The sequence below is a fragment of the Chanodichthys erythropterus genome, chromosome 8, assembly GCF_024489055.1.
Source record: "Chanodichthys erythropterus isolate Z2021 chromosome 8, ASM2448905v1, whole genome shotgun sequence".
NCBI classification, from domain to species: domain Eukaryota; kingdom Metazoa; phylum Chordata; class Actinopteri; order Cypriniformes; family Xenocyprididae; genus Chanodichthys; species Chanodichthys erythropterus.
In genome coordinates, this window is record NC_090228.1 from 2,344,171 (window position 1) to 2,372,147 (window position 27,977).

Genomic DNA, 27,977 nt, shown 5'->3' on the forward strand with positions numbered 1-27,977 from the left:
ATCATCGTCATGGTAAATTATTGTGTTTGTGGAAGTTGCACAAACTTCAGCCTGTCAGGACATCGAGTCCAGAGGTTTAATAACAAGAAAAAGTACGCTGCTATCTTCCGTGCCGGGGTGTGTTCTGTGCAGGTGAAGAGACTGGACTTCACTTCGGCTTCTGCTTCGAAAAACGCGTTCATTATATACCGAAGGATTATCATCCTGGCGATATGATGGAGTTCAACATTGTAATGCTACTGTAAATAATGATAGGCTATTAAATGAATAAACTTACAGACGCAATGCTTCTTCACCATTTTTACTTGAATCAATTTGAGCACTGATGAATACAAATTATGTACACATGCATACAGTCTCACACTTACACAAAACAGTTTTGAATTATGTGCTGGTAATATAAATACTCCAATTTCATTCATGCCATGTATATACTGTAAACGTATACATTCAAGTTCACACAACTACATAATCATGGCGTCATATACATCCTAACACTATCAGTGAATGGGCACGGAATAAACTCATAACACAGAATTAATGAATAAAGGATAACATTACATGAAACGCACCTACTACGTTCGGCCGCCGGCGGAAGACATGATCACGGATCCGTCAGAGATGCAGCTTGATGAACATGTGAATTGTGCACCGTAAATCTTTATTATTATTATTATTTTTTTTTTATTATTTCATTTGCTAACTACCAAATCAGTCGTGATGAGAAACCGCGTTATCACGTAACTTTAGTGTGGACGGATATTAATGCGTGTGACATAGGCTAGGCCTGATCAAGGTTTATTAGATTCTGTTATTAGTAATCAATAACGTTACTCCTAGATGACCAATAGCTGTGCTATTGCCTGATTCATGATAATAATCTGTACAATATTGTGGTCTGAGCACATATCGTTAGCTAAGCTAACATCGGTCGCTGCCCTGTTCTCCTCACAAAACAGTTCAATTTGTCTCTTTTGACCGTTATTCTGTCTAATTCTGGCCTGTCCCTGCTCTCTTAAACACATAGCAGGCCAGTTGTATGGCTGTGGTTTGTGATACGAGTATGAATAAACATTTACAATTTCCTCAGCGTCCGAACTGTCATTGCGATCCATTGTTTTCCTGTTGGTTATATTGATCGCGCTCCCTTGAGTTACATCACTTCCGATTTGGCATTTTTTCAGATGCGGAAGTAAAATTCTCTCACAAAAAATGACTCCAGAAGCCTATGTAGTGTATTTATACGTGTTTTTTCGAGAAAATCTATTTAATACATTATTTTTCTATACATTGAATCACTAAAGCTCTAACCTGCAATATGCCCTTTAAACTAGTGATAATATAGTTAACTCAATGTAGCTATTTATTTAGCATGAAAACTAATCTTCTAATGTAAAATGAGCTTCAACGTGAAAACTGTTAGGAACTATTTCTCTCCTGAACTGCTGACACTGCTTTAAAATATACTGTTAAATGACTATAAAAAATATAAAAAATATAGAGAAATATAGAAATCTGCAGAAATTGTAGAAACAAATCTATTTATAGATTAAAATTTTCATTGTACCATGTGCAATAAATTTGCTCAATTTAAATAGGAAAAGGTAGTTTATTTTTAAACTAAACTAAATAAAACAAAACTATTTTATAGAGTTATCAGTATTGGTATCGACAGCATTGTAATCAAGCACTTGTTATATATGTATAATAAGATTAGCCACATCCCTATAGTGTATGGATAAACAAATACAGCATAACCTAAGATGAATTATCTGAATAGAGAGCATTCTGATTCATTACAAATTTTCTAAAAAAAAAAATTAAAAAAAAGGCACTGTGCTTACACTCTAGATGAGAAGCAATACCTGCAGGTCCTTTAAAAACATCCCGCATTCTGTTCGTAAATGATACTAGCGAAATGATAAGTAGAACTTTTCAACTTAGAATCATTTTGTCTGCTGTGATGGTTTAGTGCCTGACAGGACACTTGGGCACTTTATTCATTATAGCAACTGCCAAGTAGCACTAATGAACGATGAGGTTGTCTGCACAGAAATAAGGTCAGCCTTTTGGTTGAAAAAGCTGATTGAGAAATCTTGTCCCTTTGGCCATTGAAGCTATATGAGATTGTAGCTGTCCCTTGGACACCAGAAGGGGGCAATGAACGCCTAATGAGTCTATCATGGTTTGTATTTGATCCTTTATCACTCTCTTTTTTTCACTTTTTCTCTATTACTACTAAACGATTAAGGCAAAGTCACACAATATGGTCCAAAATTATATCGCAACAAAATATCTGACAAATATTGCAAGTGCACAAAAGTTAAAGACTCTAAACTAAAATAAATAAGAGATGACCATTCACTTCAATAACTGCTTCCAACAAAAAAAGAGATACTCTTTAAGAATGTTGATGCTTAATTCCGCTTTAGAATGCTGTTCTTCAACAACAGAGCTATTGGGCATATGCACAATGTTTCTAAAATCCAAGGTGGAAAAACTCCCTATGTTTAGGCAACTTTTTCAAAAAGCCACCGCAATCATTGCAGCACCATCAATTACATACTTCTGCTTGTCTGATAGTGTCTCAGCAAACCGAAAGTTTGCTTGGTAAAACTATTTAGAAAAGGTAAGAAAAAAAATAATCAATATTTGACTTGAGCTGCTGGAAGAGCATTCTGTCAGCACATAGTCAGGGGAGAGAAAGATCTGGAGCCACAGGTCAGATTTGGACACTGGCCATTTCAATTTGTCACTTGGATTACTGTAGATTGAACAGACTGCTACAGACACCAGGGATAATGATAGCAGCTCAGGCAGTATGACAGATTCTCTGAAAAAGTTTTACTTATTTATATATATATATATGTTTTTTAGGAATATCAATCAAAAGATTCATTTAGTATAACACTGTAATTGTCAGTGCTTGTGAATATAACATAAATTTCAATGACATTTTCTTTTTGTGTGCGTGTTGTGCCATAATACTGTTGCTAATTATGTTTGAAGTCGTTTGCACCTTGTTTGCTAAGATGTTCTGGTTACTGTTATGGGCAATTCCACGCAAAGGTCATCTTTACTATGAAAAAAAAAAGTTTTAACCAAAAGAACAAAACCCTTTTTAAATTGTCCATTTAGGTCTGTAATATACTGTATTAATGTGCTCTAACAGAAATTTTAAGAAAATTGCCTTGTTTATCCACAATATATGTGGTAAGTAACAATGCTTAAATTAAATTTTCAACCAACCATATTTCATGCTTTCAAAAAAGGGATCAAAGACCCCATTTTTTAAACTTTAATTTTAGCAGTAAGCATTGTGTAGAAAGATGGATACATGCCTGAGAAATAAATACACTCATTTAGTCATAACAGCACTGCCTGATGAATTTATAAGGGCTAGAATAAAGAGGTCAGGACGCTTCAGTGCTCTGTCACGTCCGTAACGTTTTAATGATTAAGTTTATGTCATATAACAATTATAAATGCAAATAACTTGAAACTTTATATGCAAAGCTAAATTATGTTTATGCTTATTAGGATCAACAATTCATTTCACTACGTTGCTGTGAACAACCATAATAAGCGTTACGGACGTGACCGTTACGGACGCTTCATATTAAATCCTATGAGTTTGCTTCTTTATATTGCTATCATCTGTTTCAGGCTTACCATATCAGAACATACCCAATAATCGCAATACTCTTTGTGCTTTGTTAGTTTTAATATGAAAAAGGTTTAACTTTCAAATTCAGTCGATTTTATTATTTTTTTTTTTCAAAAATTAAACAATAGATGTCGCTCTTTAATAGCCTACGGCGTGTGACAGATTAGCTTCTGCAGCGCCTGTAAGCGGCGGATCAGGCGCACATGAATCGATCTTCTCTTCCTCTTGCCAGAGAACGAAATATGAACATCAAAAGGTAGGCCTATATGATACAGTACAACTTATAGAAGAGCATTGTGTCTCATAGGACACTTCCCTCGGGAATTGGGATGTCGCGTTACCTGTTGGTTAAAAATGAATAGCCTAGCCTATAATGATCACAATCCGCGCGATCAAACAAAATGAAAATAATACGATTGCAATAATTTTGACTTGAAATAAAGTTTGATCATTTTGACTCAAGACTCCGCTTTAAACTCTGAAAACTAGACGAAAAAAACCGTGTGGTCATTCATACACAAAACATAAAACTGACATGATTGCGATTGGCAATAGTGTCAATCGGTTCACCTGACTGTGGGGAAAACATGCGATTTTAAACTGCTTTATGATAAACATTAATATTTGTCAATGTATTTTAGCATGCAGTTCTGTAAGAAGGAAAATCATGGTCTCTAAATTGATTCTTGAACAACGCACATGCTTGTCAACATGAGAAATAGGTCTAATCTATAACCTTTTGCACTACAGAGTATAACGTTACATTTGTATAAAGTTTAGTAAAAAGTTGATCAATTGTGGAGTCTTACCATACTGGTATCCCAGATTTCAATATTTGGTGGTGTACATGCTTGCTTGAGGTCTCTGTGAAAGTTTTAAAGCAGTTTTAAACCAGTCTTCTGTGCCGCTTTCAGACCGGTCACATCCGTAACGGAAAACTGTCACATCCGTAACGTTGTTTTTTCCTCATTAATGCGAACACGAAAAATGAAATAAAATTATTATTTTATGCTCTGTGGAGAGCCAACCCTTCTTTATTCGGTGGGCAGTATTACTTTTGGTTTGCGCAATGTAATTCACAGAATTCTTAAAAAATATGTTGTCACCCAAAACTTAGTGACTTTTTTTGTCACGTCCGTAACGCTGTATATTTCCCTCATCTAAAAAATAAAACAGTTGAGTAGACTGACATTTTTCTAATGTCTGGACTCCTTTAGTAAGGGATTATGAATATATAAATAGACGGTTCAATATGTTGCTATTAAATGCATTCTTTGAGCATTTATATTTCAAGTTTTGACTCCAAATGTCACGTCCATAACGCTGGAATTGCCCCTTATGCACTTACTCACAAATCAGAAGTGATACTCACATGCCTAGATATGACTCAGGTCCCTCTTTGAATTAAAGTCTTCAGGATTTTACTGGTTTTATCGCCCACCAGGTAAAAGAAAATGCAAGTCAGATCTCTTATTAGTACACCTAAGTACAGAAATGTAATACTTAATGCAATAAATAGCAGGGATGCTTTATTTAGCAAACATCACTAATGCACTTTATAGAAATAAAGTATCTATGACACGGTCATCATTTTTACTTACATTAATTTTCTGTGTTGCCGTTTTTCCCCACAGTCACTTGTCTGCGTTGTCTCTTCTTTTCTTCTTTTCTCTCTATTTGCTTTCTCGGTATCTCTTGATCATCCTTAAACATTTTCCCCACTAAGACAGTGAATAAATACTGAAGGACTGGACACTTCAGAAGTAAGCGTGACCCTATTCCAGCAGAGACTTGATCAGGACAAACTCTTGCTTGTTCTTGACAGATTAACGGGTTAAGATCCTGTCAGAGATGGAGAGGAACAATAATCATGTGACTTCACTGCAAGATTTAAACTACTATAATATTCATCCTCATTCTTATTACTGTCATCATTATAATGATCTTCATCGCTGTCCTGAATGTTGTCATCACCAATTGATTTCCTTCCTCAGGCTCCCTCTGCTCTATATTATTTCTTAGATGTTTTTAGTCGACACATTTTGGCATGGGTATAATTCCTTAAATAAAAACATAAAAAAAACAATGTCAAGCTTTGTTACTCTTGAATAATTTAATCATTCTATTAATTTAAATGAAGCCAGAGATACATACCTGAGCTGTTGCAGCAGAAAAAAGCAGAGTCCAAACACTTCTGAAGGCATCGTTGAACACTTATTTCTGATGTGAAAAATCTACTAGGTGAAAAATCGAACTAGGCAACTAAGCATACAGGTAGTATTTATTCCAGATAAATGTGGAATTGGACTGTTGACATTACTTCAGTGTAATAAATCAGATGATGTTAGAAGTCACAGTTGAGATCACTTCTGTTTCATTTGTGGCAGCGACAAATGCTGGACGTATAGTGTGTTTCTGGCAGATTTAGTGATGACCAAACATTGTATTACATTTAGATTCAAATGTTAAATAAAATAATAATTTAAAAAAGTTAATAAAAATGTATTAAAATAACAACGTAACCTACTTTGACATTTAAAAATAAACTTTGCATTCTATGTAATCGAATATATAGGGATATGATGGTTTTATTGTCCAAGTAAAGGCAATTACAAACTAATTAGGCCTTCACACACTCGTAGATTTTGCAGACACGCCCCCAAAGAGCTTTTTGATTGGGTTTCTTTCGCGCCTGCACACGTACAGTAATAGTCTACCATACTGCTAAATATATATGACAAGTGTACAAAATATATCAATATTACAAGTTAGATTGCGTAGAGCTTTGTCATGTTCAAAATTTGCCGTTTATAACACTGTGTGAACTTTACGACGACTATGATTTGCACTTGCCGATAAAACTCGTGAAATACTTCAACTTACCTTAAAAATGCGGTGTTATTGTCAAATATATAAGAATTGTGATGGACTTACTTTAATCAAATAGGTGCAGAACTTGTATTTCGAAGCTACAACGCCATATTCGACACATAATACTTCTCTTCAGCTGACTGAGGTGAATTCCTTCAAATCTCGCGCGTCTGTTGCCAGAGCGCGCACGTCGTCGGCGTCAACGTCTTGCTTGCGACAACAACACGAGGCCTGCTGCATGAAGACGTTTTCAGTTTGCTACGCAGGTAAATTGAGATTAGTTTAAACAAACTCTGTTTTGGGGGGGCTCGTCGCGGTGTTCATCGCCATGGTAACTTAGACTACATGGTTAACGTCCTCTGCAGCAGTTTTTTTTTCTGGGTTAGAGATAGTAAACCAAAACTGGACCAATCAACTGTTAGAGCAAAGTGACATATCTGATGTAAAGTCACCCCCCCCATCTCTCTCCAAATTGAAGCAGTTTATAGTGAAAAGAAAAACAAAATGATCTGCCTTTTGCTGATAGTTATTTAGCTATTTATAATATTTATTGTAATTATGTATAATTCAATTAATATATTCATATTACATAAATTAGCTATATATATATATATATATATATATATATATATATATATATATGCATGAATTCAAGTTTTAATATTTTAAACTGATTAAGCTTGTGTGTGATATTTTGAGCTCTTTGTGAACCTATATAAATTATTTAAATTCAGTTGATTCACATGCATTGATAGTCAAATATTTTCTTTCAGCTGCCTTTCCAAACTTGCTTCAGCAGCAGTGTTTATTCCTGCCTTGTAAATGCATTTATGCTGCCTTCATGTGTTATCAGAATTATCATAAATATGAGTTTCCTAGGTAAAAATTGGACATGGACATCTCCCAAGTTCCTGAAATGGGTGGGTTACAAACTTTAAACATGGCGGAGGGGAGAACAATTGCTGCTGTGACTGGTATTCTGTATTAGTTTTTCTTCCACATCCGCTACATCGCCTTGTCTTGTCGTTAAAGTAGTGCATACATATATGAATAATAATTTAAAGTCTATTGTATGTATTATACACAGCAAAAATAGCCTGTATTTGACCGAAATTCCAGATTCGGAATGAATCTGACTATAGATAGCGTGGTGAATGTTTATATGGTTGTCAATTAATGGGATTTGTATGGTTTTGTCTACTCTAAACTTACTCTGAAACTAGTTTGTTCAAAACTTGTTTTTAGTAAACAGTATGGTGCGTCTCAATCAGCTCCCTAGTTCAGTAGTCATGGGACTGATCAAGGACTTGGTCATTTTAAGAGTTGTCTCAATTGCAACATCCTACCAGTGCACTGAAACGTTTGCTCAATAAAAAGTCCCACAAAGCACTGTGAAAACAAGTGAGCATCGATGTTCACTGGGTGCTTCTTACTACTCAAATTGATTCTTCCTCATTTCCCCACTCCTCTGTCCTCCAGCCCATGACCCAGATATTGATCAAAGTTAGCCATCTTGAAGGACATCTCAATTTTCTAATTGCATCGTGAGGAGGCGAGGAACGAGGAGTGAGGAAGGTATAAATTATCCTCCCCCTTCGCATTTTTCACATTCATTTTAATTTATATTTTCACCTTTGCAGTTAAAATAAACCATATATTTAACATATTTAAAAAGTGTAACCAAACTTCAACAACATAAGAGCAGATTCCTTCAGAGCAGCTGATGATGTTTTGAATGACCAAGAATATTCCAATATACAAATAGGTTTTCCTTTGATTCCTCCGTCCTCATTTTTCCAACCCATAACTATAGTTTTCACTGACTTCTAAGTTTGTCCTTTTTAACCAGGGACATCTAGCTGGTCTTGGTATTGTTTTAGACAGTGGTAACTTTATGTTTGCTTCTGTTGTATATTTAGGCTTGCTCTAGTCTTGCATCATTTTCCATACCAGAGCAAACTATTTTCTTTCAGTTTTACAGTATATGTCTGCAAATTACAGGCAGATCCACAGCTGTATATGGGACAATTGTTACAAAAGGTACATACAAAGAAAATAGTAGTGAAAGAGCATAGTGTAGAAGTATACAGTCCGTAGTGTTGTAGTTTAGTAGATAAATGTATTAGTTCACTTTAAAATGAAAATTAGCCCAAATTTTACCCACCCTCAAGCCATCCTAGGTGTAAATGATTTTTTTCTTTCAGATGAACACAATCTGAGTTATATTAATAACCATCCTGACACATCTAAGCTTTATAATGGCAGTGAACGGGACCAACAAGGTCAAAGCTCAAGAAAGTGCTTCCATCCAACGTAAAAACGTACTCCACATTAATTAATGAAGGCTTTCTGAAGCAAAGCGATGCATTTGTGTAATAAAATATCCATATTTAACAAGTTATAAAGTAAAATATCTAGCTTCCGCCAGATCGGCTTCCGTATTTAATGAAGAAAGTGTAATGCCTCTTGTAGTTCAAAATGCTACGTCCTATGCCTTCCCTATTCATCTTACGAAAAAAGCTTAACTGATGCAACGTCAGTTACACTTTTATTACCTAAGTTGAATACGTAAGCCTCATACTTGTTGGTCCCATCCACTGCAATTATAAAGCTTAGAGGCATCAGGATATTTATTAAAGGTTTAGTTTGCTTTCAAATGAAAATTAGCCCAAGCTTTACTCAAGACATAATCAGAGAAATATTAATAAATATCCAAGCTTTATAATAGCAGTGAACGGGACGGGAACGGTATGAGCTGAAGAAAATGCTTTCTTCCACATCCATCCATCCATCATAAACGTGTACACCACATGGCTCCGGGGGTTAAAAAAGGCACTCTGAAGCAAAGCGATGCATTTGTGTAAAAAAAATATCCATATGTAAACAAGTTATGAAGTAAAATATCTAGCTTCCGCCAGACCGCCTTCCATATTCAACGTAAAAAGAAATTGTAAGGGGGCTTTCACACTGGCCTCATTTGCCACGGTCCGAGCAGGGGCGCTATTGTTCCCGGTGCCCTCCGCAGCGTTGGTCTGGTTTCACACTTATAGTGATTCTATCGAACCCTGGTGCGTTTGCGTTAATGTTTCGTCATCACTGACGTGCACGGCGCATGATAGTAAACAGAACGCGGGTCAATAAATTGTGTTTTTATTAATTTGGTGTTATTATGTGCAGCAGAGTAAACATTTGTGTTTACTGTATGTGTGCCGCATGTGGTCGTTTTTCCGCTGCTTGCAAACAAACTATTTTGAGGAGACAGCTGATTGCCATTAATTTGCCGCTCTGATTGCTCTCGCAAAGCGCGAATACACTGTAGGCTCACTCTTGCTCGAATCCAAGATAAATTATCAACCAGAGGTTTAAAGTATTTGAGTAAATGCAATAAGTTACTGTACTTAAGTATCTTTTTGGCTACATTGAGTATCAAAGATATTGGCAACTTTTACTCTCAACTTGACTACATTTTTGTGCAGGTAAATGTACTTTTTACTCCACTACATTTGTGATTAATAATGCAATTACAAATAACATTTTTCATGGCAGCTAACTTTTTCTGTGGCAGTTTGTTTCTGATATAAAGAAGCGATGTTGCCATCTCAGTGCATTGAAGGTACTATATCTTGTGCATTTTGCCTTTACTCCCCCAAAACTTGCTGATCGCAGGTGTTTGATTTATATACTACATACTGTAGACTTTGACTATTTAATTTTACTTAACATTATTTTATTTATCCCCAATATTGACAAGACCTTTTTGATGGATATTGGTTTACTTATGGCCTTTTTGTGCACCTGAGCTTAACTGAGACTTGAGAGTTTGTAGACGTTTAAAAGGTTGTTGTCGACCTTGACTTATTGCAATATGTTCAGGTGTTCAGTTTTATTTTGATTTTCTCATCTTACAAATCAGTCAAAAATTTCTTATTTTCACTGGCATGTCTCTCAGTGCATCTCTGAGCCTACATTCAGTTAAAATCAGATACTTTAAGACTTTTACTCAAGTCGAATATGAATTGGTTACTTGTAACTTGTAGTGGAGTCATTTTTGATTTAAGGTATCCGTACTTTTACTCAAGTATGGTTTTCAGGTACTCTTTACACCTCTGTCATCAACACTATCATCTCTTACATGAGTTTTATTGAAGTAAATACATTAAAATTGGCGAAAACGCATGCACAAGTTACATTACTTCCTGAACAAGCATGCGCCTGAGTCCGTGTTGCTTTCATAAACACGTGAACCGCGGCACAGTTTGCGTGCAACCGAACTCAGACCACCTCCTTCAGGTAGTCTCGGGTTCGGTACCCCTGACAGCTTTCACATTAGCGATTTTTCACGCAAACCGTGCCCCGTTTTGAACTAAACTGCCAGTGTAAAAGCCCCCTAAAATTCTTGAAAGCTTATGCTACGTCCTACACCTTCCTTATTTAACTTACCGAAAAAGTGTAACTGACGCAAAGCTAGTTTACACTTTCTTCGTAATATGAATACGGAAGGCTGTCATGCTGAAGCTAGATATTTTACTTAATAACTTGTTTAAATATGGATATTTGCGTTCGTGTAAAAACATCGCTTCGCTTCAGAAAGCCTTCATTAACCCCCCGGAGCTGTGTGGAGTAGGTTTATGATGGATGGATTTGGATGGATGCATTTTCTTCAGCTCATACTCATTGGTCCCTACACTGCCATTTATAAAGCTCAGATGCGTCTGGATATTTATTAATATTTCTCCGATTATGTTAATCAGAAAAAAGAAAGTCATATACACCTAGGATGGCGTGAGGGTGAGTAAAGCTTGGGGTAATTTTTATTTTAAAGTGAACTAATCCTTTAAGGCCTGTTTTACACATTGTGTTGTTGTGACTCGTAAGTTGCACATACTAACTTTGGTGCCCATATTAACACGATACAGTATTCGCACTGCCCACATGAGCAGCAACAATTTTTCCACGTGTCACACACTGAACTCAGCAGAAAATATGTTGAACATGCACTTTATTCACATAACCTTTTTTTGCAATGAATGTTATGAACCAACCCGTTTTGTTCCATGTAGATTACTACAGTAGTCAACATTTGAAAAGGATCAAAAACTTTCATCAAAGTTGTCCTAAAACCTTCTTCTTAGAACAACTTTGATGAACCTTTTTGATCCACTTCAAATGTTGACTACTATATTTGGAAGTAAATTAGATTTCATCAAAAAAAAGTGTAATAATTCTCTGCTGCTTACCAGTTACCATTTTATAATTTATGGCAGTTATTAATGGAAAAGCTCAATAAAATGTGTTTTCACAATGTGAACTGTGTGGTCTTGCATTGATGACATGGACGATGCAAGTATTGTGTATATAAACTGAAGGGGAAAGAAAGCAGCATCAGAGAGAACATCTTGCCCCAGTTTAAGCTACAGTACCTGAGTATTTTTTGTGCTGTTCTCTGCTCAAGGTAACCCATCAGAGTGAACCTATCAAGCCTGCTAAGATGAGTTTATTTTTTTCAGCGTTCAGGTCAAGGATCCATGAGGCCAATCATACAGCCTCTTTTATTTAAAAAAAAAATATCTTTTATATGTCAGTGATGGATGACTAACTAAAAGTAACATATTAACTAAAAGGTTAACTACTACTAATCTAGCTATTAGCTAGCCATTTTTTGTTGCATTATTTCAGCTTTTCCATTAACAATCTACTTTTTACCAAGAAGCAGCGGTGTAGTGTGATGAAGCACTATAAATTTGTAATATCGTATGCAAGATGTTGACTGATACATCCTGGAATGAACAATATTTTATAACCATAATTTTAATTTAATTATAATTTGTTTATTGAAAAAAGCATATTCTAGATAAGATCAATGTTGTGGTGTGCAGCACTGCAACCTTACAGAGGACAAATCTGCAGTGGTATTTAGCATGAAAAGTTGCATTTAATAAACACTGTTTATTATTATTAAAGAACAGTCAAAAAAGATTAAACAAACTTTATTCGGCAACAAGAAAATAACCAGCCAGCATTATGCGTCATGAACTCTGACTCATGTGTAAATATCCACCTTAAATACAATCACATGATCATTTGTTTTGGAAATTGGAATCAGATTGTGATAAATTGAACTTGTTAGTTTAAGCTCAAGCATATGTGCATTTGGTTTTTCTGTGGTGTTTTTGCTGTCTGCAAGCATCTTTACATTTAAACTATGTCCATCTGAAGGTAACATTACTCCCGTTTGTCACAGAAACATTTTGTTGGATGAGTTTAGTTGACTTGATTAACCTCACCTGGTCATGCAGATCTGATGTAATTTGAAATGGATATCATTGAAATGTTTTGCTCATTTAATTTAATATTTTTTTTTATTTCAACAGCATATTATATATTGTTGTTTGTGCTCTGTGAATAGATTTATGACTGATTTTATGATTTTAAGAAGTTTATTTTGCTTAATCCCAGATTGTTCTGTCAGCAGTGGGCGGGACTTACAAGCAGTAATCCAATTGGCTGAAAATGTGATTAATATCTGACAGCCTGTTGCCAATTTGCAATCCACCTGAGGACCAGTGTGAGCACAAGGAGAAGTCTTCTTTGAATGTTGTAAGTTATTTTTAAGTTAATATTTTTTAGATGTTTTTTTGAAGTCTGTTTTCACATAAACACTGAGTTGCACATTCTGTTTAATAACATTAAAATGCAGCTTTGTTTATATGTGTGGTTGCAACAGTGTTATTTTATTAAAAAAAACAATCATTTCTTAAACAATCAGTGGTTATGCTTTTGAATTGAATCCCATTTTAAAGTATATCCATTTGATATGAATTCTACCTTACAGCTCCCTGTCATCTGAAATGTATAAATTGCAGCAGTGTCCTCATGACTGATAATTTAATTTCACCTGATATTAATTAACTTGAAAAGGAGGGTGTCTAGATCATAGTACATGCAATAACTTGCCCCATAGGCATCCATTGAAATGCATATGTTAACTTATTATTTTTGATTTTATGTAAAGGTTAACCTGGAATATTTAATTAGTTTGATTGCTCAAATTAGGAAAGCATGAATTTGTTTCCTGTCAAACAGTATAAAGTGATTCTATTAACATTTAATCATGCATGCTCATTTCTGTCTGAGACTTCCTACAGGAAGGAGTTGTTAGTGAAATGTGAAGTGTTTCTGATTGTCTCTCTGTCTGTCTGTAGAGGATCTCTGGGTCAGAACTGCTGGAGGTCATGAGGAGGTGGCAGGAGAAGCAGCTACAGCAGTCTCTTGAACTGCTGAACCCTTATTCCACTGACCTTTTTTCTGGAGTCAGTGGAGCATACTCCATTCGCTGCCATAATGTGCCTTTGACAAGCTCTTGGGCCTGTCAGCTCATACCCATTCTGAGATAAAGGTTATGATGGGCCATTTCTTTTTGAATGCATGTTTGAAAATGAAGTGACTTACAAACTGGAGTGATCAGTTTGTGCACAATAAAAGGCTAAATGTGACATTTGTGTGCTGTTCATGATTTCAAGACATCAATGCATGCTTTTACATACAATCAGTAGTTCAAATGAGGTGTGGGCTCATCTGTCATTCACTGGCCCACATCTTTAGTAAATTGTAAATTCATGATTGCCAAGCTAAAATCAATTAAGCATTAGAAATCCAGCTTATGTTCATGTATGCTTGTAATGTGATGCAGCTGTAGTCTGGATTTTACAGCATGGATCATCTCAAGGGAAACGCCCTTCAAATGCTGGTTTGAGGGTGTTTCCCCCAGAGGAAGGCAGGTGGCATCTGAGATTTCCATTGGATGATATGAGGGGAGGAGCTGGACTGAATCCTGCGGTTTCTTTGGTCAAGATTTAAGGGGAGTGGCCAAAAGCCACACCCAAACTATCGACTTAGCCTGTGTCTGGAAATTTTTAAAGTATAAAAGGAAAAATTGAACTTATGCTCCATAACCGCTGCTGGATATTGTCTGGGAAGTCCCAGGGGGAGCGGTCTGGATCTTTACTCCCCCCTTCATGTCTAGCCTTCTCTCGTCCTTCCAGTCATGATCTGATCCGCTTCGATCAGCTTGTCACAGCTCACGACCGGGCGACCGTCACGCAACCGTGCTTTAGTGACCAGCTTGGGGATCGAACCCAGATCCTTCCGTGCAGGGAGGACATGCTCAGACCACTGAGCTACTGGCACTTTCACACTAACTATTCTTTTTTTGGATTCTTGTCCTTATTTTTCATTGAAAACCCAGTGAAACTAAACAAAGTTTCTACCTCCAGAGAGGGATTCGAACCAGCATTTCCCATGTCAAGGGCTGACATTCAGACCACTGCACCACTGGTACTTTCTCGCTTTTGACTCTTTTTTTTGGGGATTCTTGTCTTTTTTTTAATTGAAAAACCAGTGAAACTAAACAATTTTTCCACTTCAGGAGAGGGATTCGATCCAGGACTTCCCACGTCAAAGGCTGATGTTTATACCGCTGCACCACTGGCCTGTTCTCGCTCTTTTTTGGGGGGGGCGGATTTTTGTCCATTTTTTCATTGAAAAACCAGTGAAACTAAACAAGTTTTCCACCTCAGGAAAGGGATTCGAACCAGGACTTCCCACGTCAAAGGCTGATGTTCAGACCACTGCACCACTGGTTCATTCCCGCTTGTTGCTTTTTTAGGGGGATTTTTGTGCTTATTTTTTCATTGAAAAACCAGTGAAACTAAACAATTTTTCCACCTCAGGAGAGGGATTCGAAACAGGACTTCCCACGTCAAAGGCTGATTCTCAGACCGCTGCACCGCTGGCCTGTTCTCGCTCTTTCTTTTTTTGGGCGAATTTTTGTCCATTTTTTCATTGAAAAACCAGTGAAACTAAACAATTTTTCCACCTTAGGAGAGGGATTCGAACCAGGACTTCCCACTTCAAAGGCTGATGTTCAGACCGCTGCACCACTGGTCCATTTCCTCTTGTTCCTTTTTTAGGGGGATTTTTGTCCATTTTTTCATTGAAAAACCAGTGAAACTAAACAAGTTTTCCACCTCAGGAAAGGGATTCGAACCAGGACTTCCCACGTCAAAGGCTGATTCTCAGACCGCTGCACCACTGGTCCATTCCCTCTTGTTCCTTTTTTAGGGGGATTTTTGTCCATTTTTTCATTGAAAAACCAGTGAAACTAAACAAGTTTTCCACCTCAGGAAAGGGATTCGAACCAGGACTTGGAACCAGGACTTCCCACTTCAAAGGCTGATGTTCAGACCGCTGCACCACTGGTCCATTTTCTCTTGTTCCTTTTTTAGGGGGATTTTTGTCCATTTTTTCATTGAAAAACCAGTGAAACTAAAGTTTTCCACCTCAGGAAAGGGATTCGAACCAGGACTTCCAACGTCAAAGGCTGATGTTCAGACCACTGCACCACTGGTCCACTCCCTCTTGTTGCTTTTTTAGGGGGATTTTTGTCCATTTTTTCATTGAAAAACCAGTGAAACTAAACAAGTTTTCCACCTCAGGAAAGGGATTCGAACCAGGACTTCCCACGTCAAAGGCTGATTCTCAGACCGCTGCACCACTGGTCCATTCCCTCTTGTTACTTTTTTAGGGGGATGTTTGTCAATTTTTTCATTGAAAAACCAGTGAAACTAAACAATTTTTCCACCTTAGGAGAGGGATTCGAACCAGGACTTCCCACTTCAAAGGCTAATGTTCAGACCGCTGCACCACTGGTCCATTTCCTCTTGTTCCTTTTTTAGGGGGATTTTTGTCCATTTTTTCATTGAAAAACCAGTGAAACTAAAGTTTTCCACCTCAGGAAAGGGATTCGAACCAGGACTTCCAACGTCAAAGGCTGATGTTCAGACCACTGCACCACTGGTCCATTCCCTCTTGTTACTTTTTTAGGGGGATTTTTGTCCATTTTTTCATTGAAAAACCAGTGAAACTAAACAAGTTTTCCACCTCAGGAAAGGGATTCGAACCAGGACTTCCCACGTCAAAGGCTGAATCTCAGACCGCTGCACCACTGGTCCATTCCCTCTTGTTCCTTTTTTAGTGGGGTTTTTGTCCATTTTTTCATTGAAAAACCAGTGAAACTAAACAAGTTTTCCACCTCAGGAAAGGGATTCGAACCAGGACTTGGAACCAGGACTTCCCACGTCAAAGGCTGATTCTCAGACCGCTGCACCACTGGTCCATTTCCTCTTGTTCCTTTTTTAGGGGGATTTTTGTCCATTTTTTCATTGAAAAACCAGTGAAACTAAAGTTTTCCACCTCAGGAAAGGGATTCGAACCAGGACTTCCAACGTCAAAGGCTGATGTTCAGACCACTGCACCACTGTTCCATTCCCTCTTGTTGCTTTTTTAGGGGGATTTTTGTCCATTTTTTCATTGAAAAACCAGTGAAATTAAACAAGTTTTCCACCTCAGGAAAGGGATTCGAACCAGGACTTCCCACGTCAAAGGCTGATTCTCAGACCGCTGCACCACTGGTCCAGTCCCTCTTGTTCCTTTTTTAGGGGGATTTTTGTCCATTTTTTCATTGAAAAACCAGTGAAACTAAACAAGTTTTCCACCTCAGGAAAGGGATTCGAACCAGGACTTCGAACCAGGACTTCCCACGTCAAAGGCTAATGTTCAGATCGCTGCACCACTTGTCCATTCCCTCTTGTTCCTTTTTTAGGGGGATTTTTGTCCATTTTTTCATTGAAAAACCAGTGAAACTAAACAAGTTTTCCACCTCAGGAAAGGGATTCGAAGCAGGACTTCCCACGTCAAAGGCTGATGTTCAGACCGCTGCACCACTTGTCCATTCCCTCTTGTTCCTTTTTTAGGGGGATTTTTGTCCATTTTTTCATTGAAAAACCAGTGAAACTAAACAAGTTTTCCACCTCAGGAAAGGGATTCGAACCAGGATTTCCCACGTCAAAGGCTGATGTTCAGACCGCTGCACCACTTGTCCATTCCCTCTTGTTGCTTTTTAGGGGGATTTTTGTCCTTTTTTTTCATTGAAAAACCAGTGAAACTAAACAAGTTTTCCACCTCAGGAAAGGGATGCAAACCAGGACTTCCCACGTCTAAGACTGATGTTTAGACCGCTGCACCACTGGGCAATACCCACAAGGTACATTTTTGGGGGGGATTTTTGTCCTTTTTTTCATTGAAAAACTAAACAATTTTTCCACTACACGAAAGGGATTCAAACCAGGACCAGGATTTTTCCACTTCAGGAGAGGGATTCGAACCAGAACTTCCCACATCAATGGCAGATGTTCAGACCGCTGCACCACTGGTCCTTTCACAATTCCTGTTCCTTTTTTTTTTTAAGAGTTTTGTCTTTGTCTTTTGTTTATTCATTCAAAAACCAGTGAAACAAATCTAATTTTCCACATCAAGAGAGAGATTAGAATCAGGATCGCCCACGTAAAGGTCTGAGATTGAGACCGCTGCACCCCTGGCACTTATGCACTTCTCATTGCTTTGAGTTTGGTCTGATTTATTCAGTCAAATACAAAGTACAAATGTTTAAGAGTGAGATTCAAACCAGGAGTCTTCACGTGGAGGACTGACACTCTGGTCTTTCTTTTATCATGGGTCTTTTCTGTAGACAAAACTTTGCAAACACAGAAAACAACCACGGGTGACTAAAAGCATCATGTGATCTTGTTCAGTCAACTACTGTAGTTAGTCTATGTAACAACCAAACATCCTCAAAGTCTCGTGAACTCCTGACTGAAGTTCTTCTCATCTGCTCTGAAACTCATGATGTTTGATGAGTCTTAAAGCTTGTTTATTTCTGTCCCGTGTCAATGTCGTCAGTTTCGTTGGTGTTTGCTGCTGTAGATCTTACAGCTCATTTCTCATCAAGTAAGTCTCATTTGAGCTGATTTATTAATTCAAGAATCACTCAAAGGAAACACACCAAAAGATCCCATGAGCTCAGAGAGACTTTATTTATAAAATGATATATTTGAGTTCCACATTTTTAATGGTAACCTGCAAGATCTTCTGGATATGAAAACAGCAAATAAATGGTCATTTCTTTCTGACACCATTTATGATCATGTCATCTTTATTAAAAACTCAGATTCCTTCACTAAGTTTGGGACTTAGTGACATTTATAAATTCTCAAAGATAAAATAGTGATACAATTCTGTTTAATTGTATAACATGGGACATATAAAGTGCATTTGTCAAATATTCATCTGGTATAATTTAGTGTGCTATCTGTCAGTATAATGTAACAAAGGATTTTATTTTTGCACTCAAAATAAATCCTATTATAATTTCATGTTGACTGTAATACTGCAGTATTTATAAAAACAGGAGCACATTCTGAAAGACTAATTTATAACAATCCAATCACACAGAAGAACCAGTGTCACCTGATGATCTTTTATACTGCGCTACATGAACTAAAGCAATACAAACATTTCAGGTGGAAATAATCATCATAATTCTGTCAATAGGCACTGATGACACATTCCAAACACCCGGCTTACAGTATTTAAAAGCACCAAGCATACATTTTAACATATCAGACATACATAATGACCATCTTATGCAGTCACACTGAAACAGAAAAGTGAAATATTACAGATGTTGTGGTTCTGGTGTGAAGTTTAACCAGATATTGACGATTGACATCCAGTTAGACTCCAGAACTGGAGGCTTTTCAGTCCGTGACAGAGTTTAATTTTAAGAACTCAAAATCTAATGCTGTAAATCTAAACAGGAGATCTTCCTCAAGCTCTACTGAGCATCCAAACATCATAATCCCTGTCCTCCTTTGAGCAGAGGTCAGAAAAGCCGTTTAGCAAATCTTGAACAGAATGTTCTCCCAGGATAGGGCAGTGAATCCAGTCAAACGACTCCTGTAACAACGAAAGAAAGAGATCTGAGTATTCACAGGCCACTATGGACATTAAATCAGAGGTGGAGTTTGTAATTTTCTTCTCAGTAGACAACATGAGCACCATGTCAAAGCTCCTCACACTCACCAGGCTCCATCAGAGAGATGCATCTTCATGTCTGAAATGAGAAAAAGAAGACGTCAATTGTCTATTTACAGCATTTTTAATGTACATTTGAATAAACAAATATATATGAACGAAACTGACCCTTAGGTTCATGTTGAACTCTCTCTCTAGACATGCTATTATCATCATCCGCCAAGTTTCATCATATTTGTCTAACACGGTGATGATACACAGGGCAGATTGGGCACTTTCCCATTGAGAATGGGCAACAAATTTTGATCTAAAGTATCCAGTATTGCCCATTCTCAAAGGGAAAGCATCCAAGCAACATCGCTCGGCAAAATTGCCTGGCAAGATAGCTCAAAAAGTTGCCCTATGTATCATAACCTATACTCATGCTTTCAAACATCTTGTGTAATATCTGACTCCAGAGCATCCTGGAAGATCTTTGGGAAGCATTTGGGCTGATTTGCTGAAATGTTGAAGAAAATGTTTCCATTAAATGAGAAAAACAGATAAAGGACATAGGGAGAAAATGGTTTTGTGGGTCTGGTCTTCTTGAGATTGGCCTTCAGTTGGAAACTGATGCACATTTTTTTCTAAAAAAATCCTCCTTGAAACACAAAGTCTGACACAAACTCACATTAGTGCCTGATTCTCAGAATGAGGAGAACATTGATGATTTGTTCAGAAGAGAACAGTGAAGAACATTCACACCTGGACAGAGGAAGACAGTCCTATCATCAAATCTCCTCAACTTGACGGTCCCTGCACATCCCAACTTCCAAAACTTCAGAACTTAAAAACACAAAAAGTGCTCTTTTTTCACATCACTGATTTCCTTATTACCTGATTCAAGGATTAATGACTTTGGTTGGGTTCCATAAAAACCGAAAGTGGGTTTGGGACTTATTCTTCAGGGAGCCTAACACTGGACTGGCCAATTTGAGCATATTCCAAACCTTGATGAATTTCAAAAGAAAATAATCTGGCAGAGACAAAAAAAAAAAAAAAAGTGAGCTGAGAAAGTTCAGAAACAGACAGACCCCAACCCATTTAAAACAAAACAAAAAAAAAAAAAACAATAGCGTAAGCAACATAATAGTGTGCCAAAAGATACATAATTCCTTATTTTGAACATTACAGGGTTTCATTAGAAATTTTAGGAAGAAAAATTCCTTTAACTCCATATGCAACTAAGATTCACTGGTAGGCTACCCATTAATATTAACCAGATTGATATCACTCTTAACACAGCTGTTTCGATAAATCATTACTATTAAGGACTTTGCAAAATTTTAATTCTATAAACATGATTCTCCTTACGAAGATGCAAGTTATATATCAAATTTCACACTTGTGTTGCACAAATTCATATTTTGGCTATGCTGTTTTAGGAAAATACTTTGATCTTACCTTGGACTTTTGGAGATACAACAAACATTTTACTTGTTGTAGTGCATTTCCATAGTTGATTTCTTTATTTTGCATTTATATTTTTACAAAAAGAAATCTAAAACCTGATCTCGCACTGTTCACCACTGTCCAGTGCGGTTTAACTCAATTTCTAAATGCGGGTGTGAGTCCTGAAAACTTAAAGACTGAATTAAAGTGTTTTACTAGCTTTACTGTCATCCATGTTATTCTAAACGTTCACAGAATTTGTTTTCAAAACATATGAATTTAAAAACGACAGTCTCTCACTTCCGGCTAAACAGAACTAAAGTTGGTTTTATATTCGCACATTCGGACATCCGTATTCAATAGCCTTGTTAATCACACTACATTGGACATTCACAAGTAAATAAGCCATTAAAACAATACTTGCCTATTTTGATCGACTGTGAAAAATGTTGTAAGTTGACAATCGTTGGTTGTTAATACCTGTATCGCTGCTTAAAATTCGCAAACATTAATTTATTGTACATTTATTGGAAAGGCAAAATCATAACGTGACGACCAATCAAATGCTTTCTGGAACGCCACCTGGATCCGACTAAAGTCGATTCTGAAATCGCCCACTTGTTTGCTATTCCTACATAACGAGTAAGTGTGCACTATATAGGGAATACGGAGCGATTTCAGTCTCGGTTTATGCTAATTATGCTTTCCATCGTGACGAAAATAACGCGAACCTCCGTGACGCATGCAGCTTCTCTCAATAACGCGGGATAAACCATAACGCGTATCCGTCCGATTTGTTTATAATCAAACTGTGCGAACGTAAATGCATTAATAACCAATAGCGTATTCTACTACTGTATAAATTATGATAGGTTACATGTTTTTTTTTCTTCACCGTTTACATTAATAAGCACCAAAACATGACAACATTTCACAAACCAGGGTGCCATTTCCTATTTGTGTTTTAAATGTTGAAAATGTGTAAAATAGTGCTTCAGTGCAGAATGTCACACATCAGAATGGAATATTGCAGTGCTAGATATTTGAATAAGGACTCATTGAGGATGTTATTAATATTTGACTAGGGCAGCATGTTTATGCAAATATTTCCAAAAGAATGAAAGCAGGCTCTGAGCTATAAAGTATCAGGAGAGTTATTACTAACACATGCAGGACTTCACATTCTGCAAATAAAAACTGTAGTTTCTTTTCAAAAGCACTTAAAAGTCAAAAGCTGAATATTTTCTCTCTGCCTTTTTTCCTTCAACATCTGTGAACTCGTAAAAAGTCGTGTTTGCGGTGCATTTTGCTTTATGTATCTTTATATAACATTTACATTTTCAGATAAATGTTTTTTAACACATTTTAAAAAATGCATAGGTCTGCTTTAGGTGTAACAGAGAAATATGAGCTACAGTAAGAACAGTCCTTTTGAGAATTGACACATAAACGTGCAAAAACTTTGTTTATTTGTGTTACGCCTGGTGAAAATTTTATGCAATGATTCAGCATATCATCAAAAGCCCATGTGTTATCAGACTCAATTTGCCTGTCTGTCTCTTCCCGTCCTAAAATTATGACATGATTTGAATAAGTCTGCCATTTCCTTCAGCACAGCATACAAACAACCTGCTCAACAAGTAAGAACGATATTTTCTTTCTCTGTTTTATGACCAAATTTTATTATTTACCAAGTAAATTTTACCAACATATTGTTTTGTATAAGCAAAGTATCTGATAGCATTGTTTGTTTGAATTTATTGTACTGTTTGTGTGTCATACAAGACATCTTAAGCCTTAGTATTAATAATAGATGATCATAATAAATAATTTTGAGCCAATTTTAATTTCTTGCATTCTTTTATATTTCCTTGAATCACTCCAACTCCTCATTGAATCAACAGACCAAACGACAAGCATTTTTCATCACACCGCATGAATGAGATTGAGACCATTCGATAAAATATAGGATTCTTGTTTATAATGACCATGATATTTCTATCTCTCCTGCTTCTTCTCTGGGGTGAGTATTTAATCTGGTCTATACCATATTTTCAGCAGCTTTGAAAAAGAGAGAAAAATATTTTTTCCTCTCACACCACACCACGTTTATGCATGTTAAAAATGCAGTATATTAAGTATTTTTCCTTATTTTATTAAGACTTCAAAATGAGACGAGCACTAGTCTATATAGTGTGTATTTAATTTTTCAAGTCAAAGTGGCATGTGAATGTTTTTGAATGATATTAATGCTCTTCCAGTTAAGATGTAAACAGTATTTCACTAAAAAACTGAACATCTCTTCTCAGGTGTTCCCCTTTCAAATGCTTCAGGCCGACTAAGAAGTTTCCATTTGATCAATGAGCAACAAATGAGTATAAATGAAGCACGAAAAACTTGCAAAAGTAACTACACTGACCTTGTCACAATCTACGATGATGATGAAAATTCGGAGTTAGTTAATTTTCTCAAGAATAGTAGTTTGAGTACTGGTTGGATTGGTGCCAGCAGCTGTAAATGGTCAAATGATAATCCGGTCACATTCACCAACATCAGCAGCAACTTTACTGAAGAAAACTGCTGTGGTGCCATAAACACTGATGGAGAATGGGAGTGTTTCAATTGTAGGTCAACAAAAATCTACTTCATGTGTTATGATCAAGGTAATTGTCAGGATCCCAGCCTGCCTTTTATGTTATTTCCTGATCTGTGCCATGTTTTGTAGTCCATTGTAGTTTTTCTTGTTGATTAGTTCCTGGTTGTTTCCAGGTGTGTCTTGTTTTCCAATCACCCCTTAGGGCAGGGGTCTTCAAACTCGGTCCTGGAGGGCCACTGTCCTGCAGAGTTTAGCTCCAACCCCAATTAAACACAGCTAATCAAGGTCTAATTAGGCATACTAGAAACTCCCAGACAGGTGTGTTGAGGCAAACTGGAGCTAAAGGCTGAATGCCAAATGGCACCCTAAACCTTCACTCTTTTTCTGAGTCCGCATTTTCCTGATGTCATTTAGTCATTTAGCAGACGCTTTTCTCCAAAGCGACTTACAAATGAGACAAGTAGAAGCAATGAAATCAACATGAGTACAACAGTATGTAAGTGCTATGTCAAGTCTTTAATCAGTAAAGTGCTCGTAGCAAGGAATATACATATATATATTTTTTTAAATACACAAATGGATGGAAAAAGAGTAGAAATCAAAGAAAAGAAAGATAAATAAAAAGTAAGTGCTACCATTACTGGGTCAAGTGTTGATGAAAAAGATATGTCTTTAGCAGTTTTTTGAAAATGGCTGCTCAGATAGAGCGTGGCAGGTCATTCCACCAGCCGGGAACAGACCCGGAGAAGTAATGCTGCTTTGGCTGCCGGGTAAAGTCCTCTGTGTGTCTCGCAAACTTGTGGGCTCAGCTGAAGTGTGCATCGAGGGTGGCCGCAAAGGGGGCCCTTCTGAAACCTAAAATGATGAATGGGACACCCTACGGTCTCGTGGACTTAATGGACAATTGGCAGCCATTGTAAGTCCACAAGATTGAAAGTGCATAGAAGTGTGCCATTTGGGATTCAGCCAAACTCTGCAGGACATTGGCTCTCCAGGACCGAGTTTGGAGCCCTCGGCTTAGAGCTTTTCACACTGCGCTTAACCCTGGGTTATCATCATTTTAAACACTGATTTTAACCCCAGGTAAAGTAATTTAGAAGTGGGGATAACACTGCTTTTTACCAGGGGTTATGAAACCCTGCTTCTGGAGCCAAACTTGTACAGTGTAAAACAATGCAGTGTTAGAATGTTACAGCTAGACGCTTGGCAACAGACAACCAATCACGTATCTGCCTGCTTTGGGCAATCACGGAAACACTGCGCATTGTATATAAACTGTATATTCGGCATTTGAGAGGAAAAATGTCAAGTGTTAACAAAAAATGTGACAATTTGAATGAAGAAGAGACAGTTTCATTCTTACCTTTATAGTCCGAGATGTCCATTTAGTATAAACTCAATAGTGCAGTCGGCAGTTCGAGGATGTGCAATGCTAGAGCTATGTAAACAGGTCATGTGCTGCGTTTATCCAATCAATGACACTGACACTGCAGAAATGCAATAAGAACGTTAACCCAGGGTTTAGGAATGTACAGTGCGAAACATCAGCTTATGAATAATGAGGATTAATTGTTTAAAGGTGCCGTAGAACGTCTTTTTAAAAGATGTAATATAAGTCTAAGGTGTCCCCCGAATGTGTCTGTGAAGTTTCAGCTCAAAATACCCCATAGATTTTTTTTTATTAATTTTTTTAACTGCCTATTTTGGGGCATCATTAAATATGCGCCAATTCAGGCTGCTGCCCCTTTAAATTCTTGTGTTTATGCTTTATACAGACTTTATACAGTGTTTAAAAAATGAAAATAACGACAGTCTTGTCTCTGTGTATACAGTAAGAAACGATGATAACTTTAACCACATTTAACAGTACATTAGCAACATGCTAACGAAACATTTAGAAAGACAATTTACAAATATCACTAAAAATATCATGTTATCATGAATCATGTCAGTTATTATTGCTCCATCTGCCATTTTTCGCTATTGTTCTTGCTTGCTTACCTAGTCTGATGATTCAGCTGTGCACAGATCCAGACGTTAATACTGGCTGCCCTTGTCTAATGCCTTGAACATGAGCTGGCATATGCAAATATTGGGGGGCATACATATTAATGATCCCGACTGTTACGTAACAGTCGGTGTTATGTTGAGATTCGCCTGTTCTTCGGAGGTCTTTTAAACAAATGAGATTTATATAAGAAGGAGGAAACAATGGAGTTTGAGACTCACTGTATGTCTTTTCCATGTACTGAACTCTTGTTATTCAACTATGCCAAGGTAAATTCAATTTTTAATTCTAGGGCACCTTTAAAGGGTTAGTTCACCAGAAAAATGTATTACTCCCCCTTATGTCATTCCAAACCCGTAAGACCTTTGGTCATCTTCGGAACACAAATTAAGATATTTTTGATGAAATCCAAGAGTTTTTTTTATCCACCATAGAAAGCAATGTAATTACCGTCATTCAAGGTCCACAAAGGTAGAAAAGACATCATTAAAATAGTCCATGTTACTAAAGTGGTTCAATCTTAATGTTATGAAGTGACGAGAATACTTTTTGTGCACAAAAACAAAATAAAAATGACTTTTCGTCAAACGAATTTCGTCTCTCCCTCCAGTCTTCTATGCAGTTCCTACAGACTCTACTTCTGAACGCCTACTTACTATTTTCCAACTCCTGCAGCATCACGTGCATGTGCACGCAATACTGAGACGACGTTCAGATGTTAAAACGGAACTGCGTCAACTGCGTAGAAGACTGATGGGAGAGAAGAAATTGTTGAATAAAGTCATTTTTATTTTGTTTTTGCACACAATTCTCGTCGCTTCATAAAATTAAGGTTGAACCACTGTAGTCACGTTGACTATTTACCAATGTCTTTACTATTTTTCTGTACCTTGAATGTGGTAATTATGTTAAACTCTCATTAACTTATAAAACTTTCATCAAAAATATCTTAATTTGTGTTCTGAAGATGAACGAAGGTCTTGGAACGACATGAGAGTGAGTAATTAATGACAGAAATTTCATGTTTTGTGTGAACTAACCCTTTAACCCCGGGTAAATTATGAGCAGTGTGAAATGTGAAGCAAGATAACCCGGGATTCCATTTACCCGGGGTTTAGAATGACCCAGGGTTAACTAGTTCAAGTGTGAAAAGCCCTATTCTCTATAAATACCCCAGTGTTTCTCATGTTCTTTGTGTGTGTTTGTTGTTCGTTTTGTTTGCCTTCCTTGCCCATGTCTGGATTTATAAGTTTTGCCTGGATTTACTTTTATCATGTTTGTTTGTTTTGTTTGATGTGGATCTGGATCTGTTACAGAACACCAGACCACTAATGAATCTTGCAGTAACAGATCCTGCATTAATGGATCCAACAATAACAAATCCTTCAGTAATGAATCCTGCATTAATGGATCCAGCATCAATGAATCCTTCAGCAATGGATCCTGCAGTAATGGATCCTTCAGTAAGTATAACGCGTCTCTGTTACAGTAATGATCCCTGAGCTATTTATATTATATAAATATCTAAGTATTATGAGTTAAATGATCTACTCTTGTATTCTCACAGATTACAGACAGCAATCCTACAACTACAGTTTAATCCGTGAAAACAAAACCTGGTTTGAGGCTCAGCTGTACTGCAGAAAGAATCACACTGATTTAGTCACTATCAGAAATTATGAGGAAAATGAACGAGTGAAGGAAGCGAGAAATCGGAGTAACTCTTTCTGGATCGGCCTCCGATATAACACCAATGTTGTCTGGCTTGATGGTGGACGTTCTAATTGCACACAGAATACTAAATCTAAAGGGTGTTTTACATTTCTCTCAATGCATGGATTTTGGGTGAAAAGTAACGGGAATGGCTGTTCTGCTCTTTGCTACAGTAAGTTGAGAAAATATTCTATGCTATTTACCATATGCTTCAATGAATCAAAATATTTTTATTATTATAATTATTTTCTTCAGAAAGCTTCATTTATGTGAGTCCTGTTAAAAAGTCCTGGGAGGATGCTCTGATTTACTGCAACAGACACTATTCTGGACTCCTGCACATCGAGTCTGAAAGTGATCAGAAAGAAATACAGCGAGAGCTAAGAAGAAAGGATATCTCCGGGCCGGTGTGGGTGGGGCTTAGACAGAGTCGACTTTTCGGATTCTGGATGTGGTCCAATGGGCTTCATGTGGGACACTGGACCAACTGGAAAGTAGGAAGTCAAACCGAACATCTGATTTCCCAACACTGCGGTGCCACAGAAGAGGTGGACGGTCAATACAAATGGTCTGATAAAGACTGTAGATCAGAATTTTCTTTCTTATGTGAGGTGAAGTAATATATGTCACAGTAAACTGCTGTATCTTCATGTCTTGTAATAAAGCTCTCAGTTAGTATCTACTTGGTGATGCAATCCTTAGTGTTCCTGATGCCTTTTTGATTTTTATGTGCATCATTTTGTAAACCTTTATGTCTCATA

At 37.1% G+C, this 27,977-nt stretch overlaps 1 protein-coding gene across 1 annotated transcript; it reads left to right on the forward strand.

The window, feature by feature from the left end:
* The first annotated feature begins 22,495 nt into the window (after positions 1-22,495).
* LOC137023756 (macrophage mannose receptor 1-like) lies at positions 22,496-27,939 on the forward strand. The gene is made up of 6 exons (XM_067390812.1): positions 22,496-22,539; positions 22,804-22,922; positions 23,209-23,562; positions 26,820-26,966; positions 27,071-27,388; positions 27,472-27,939. The coding sequence occupies exons 2-6, from the start codon at positions 22,883-22,885 to the stop codon at positions 27,834-27,836; spliced, it is 1,224 nt and encodes a 407-aa protein (XP_067246913.1). The 5' UTR covers positions 22,496-22,539; positions 22,804-22,882; the 3' UTR covers positions 27,837-27,939.
* The last annotated feature ends 38 nt before the right edge of the window (positions 27,940-27,977 follow it).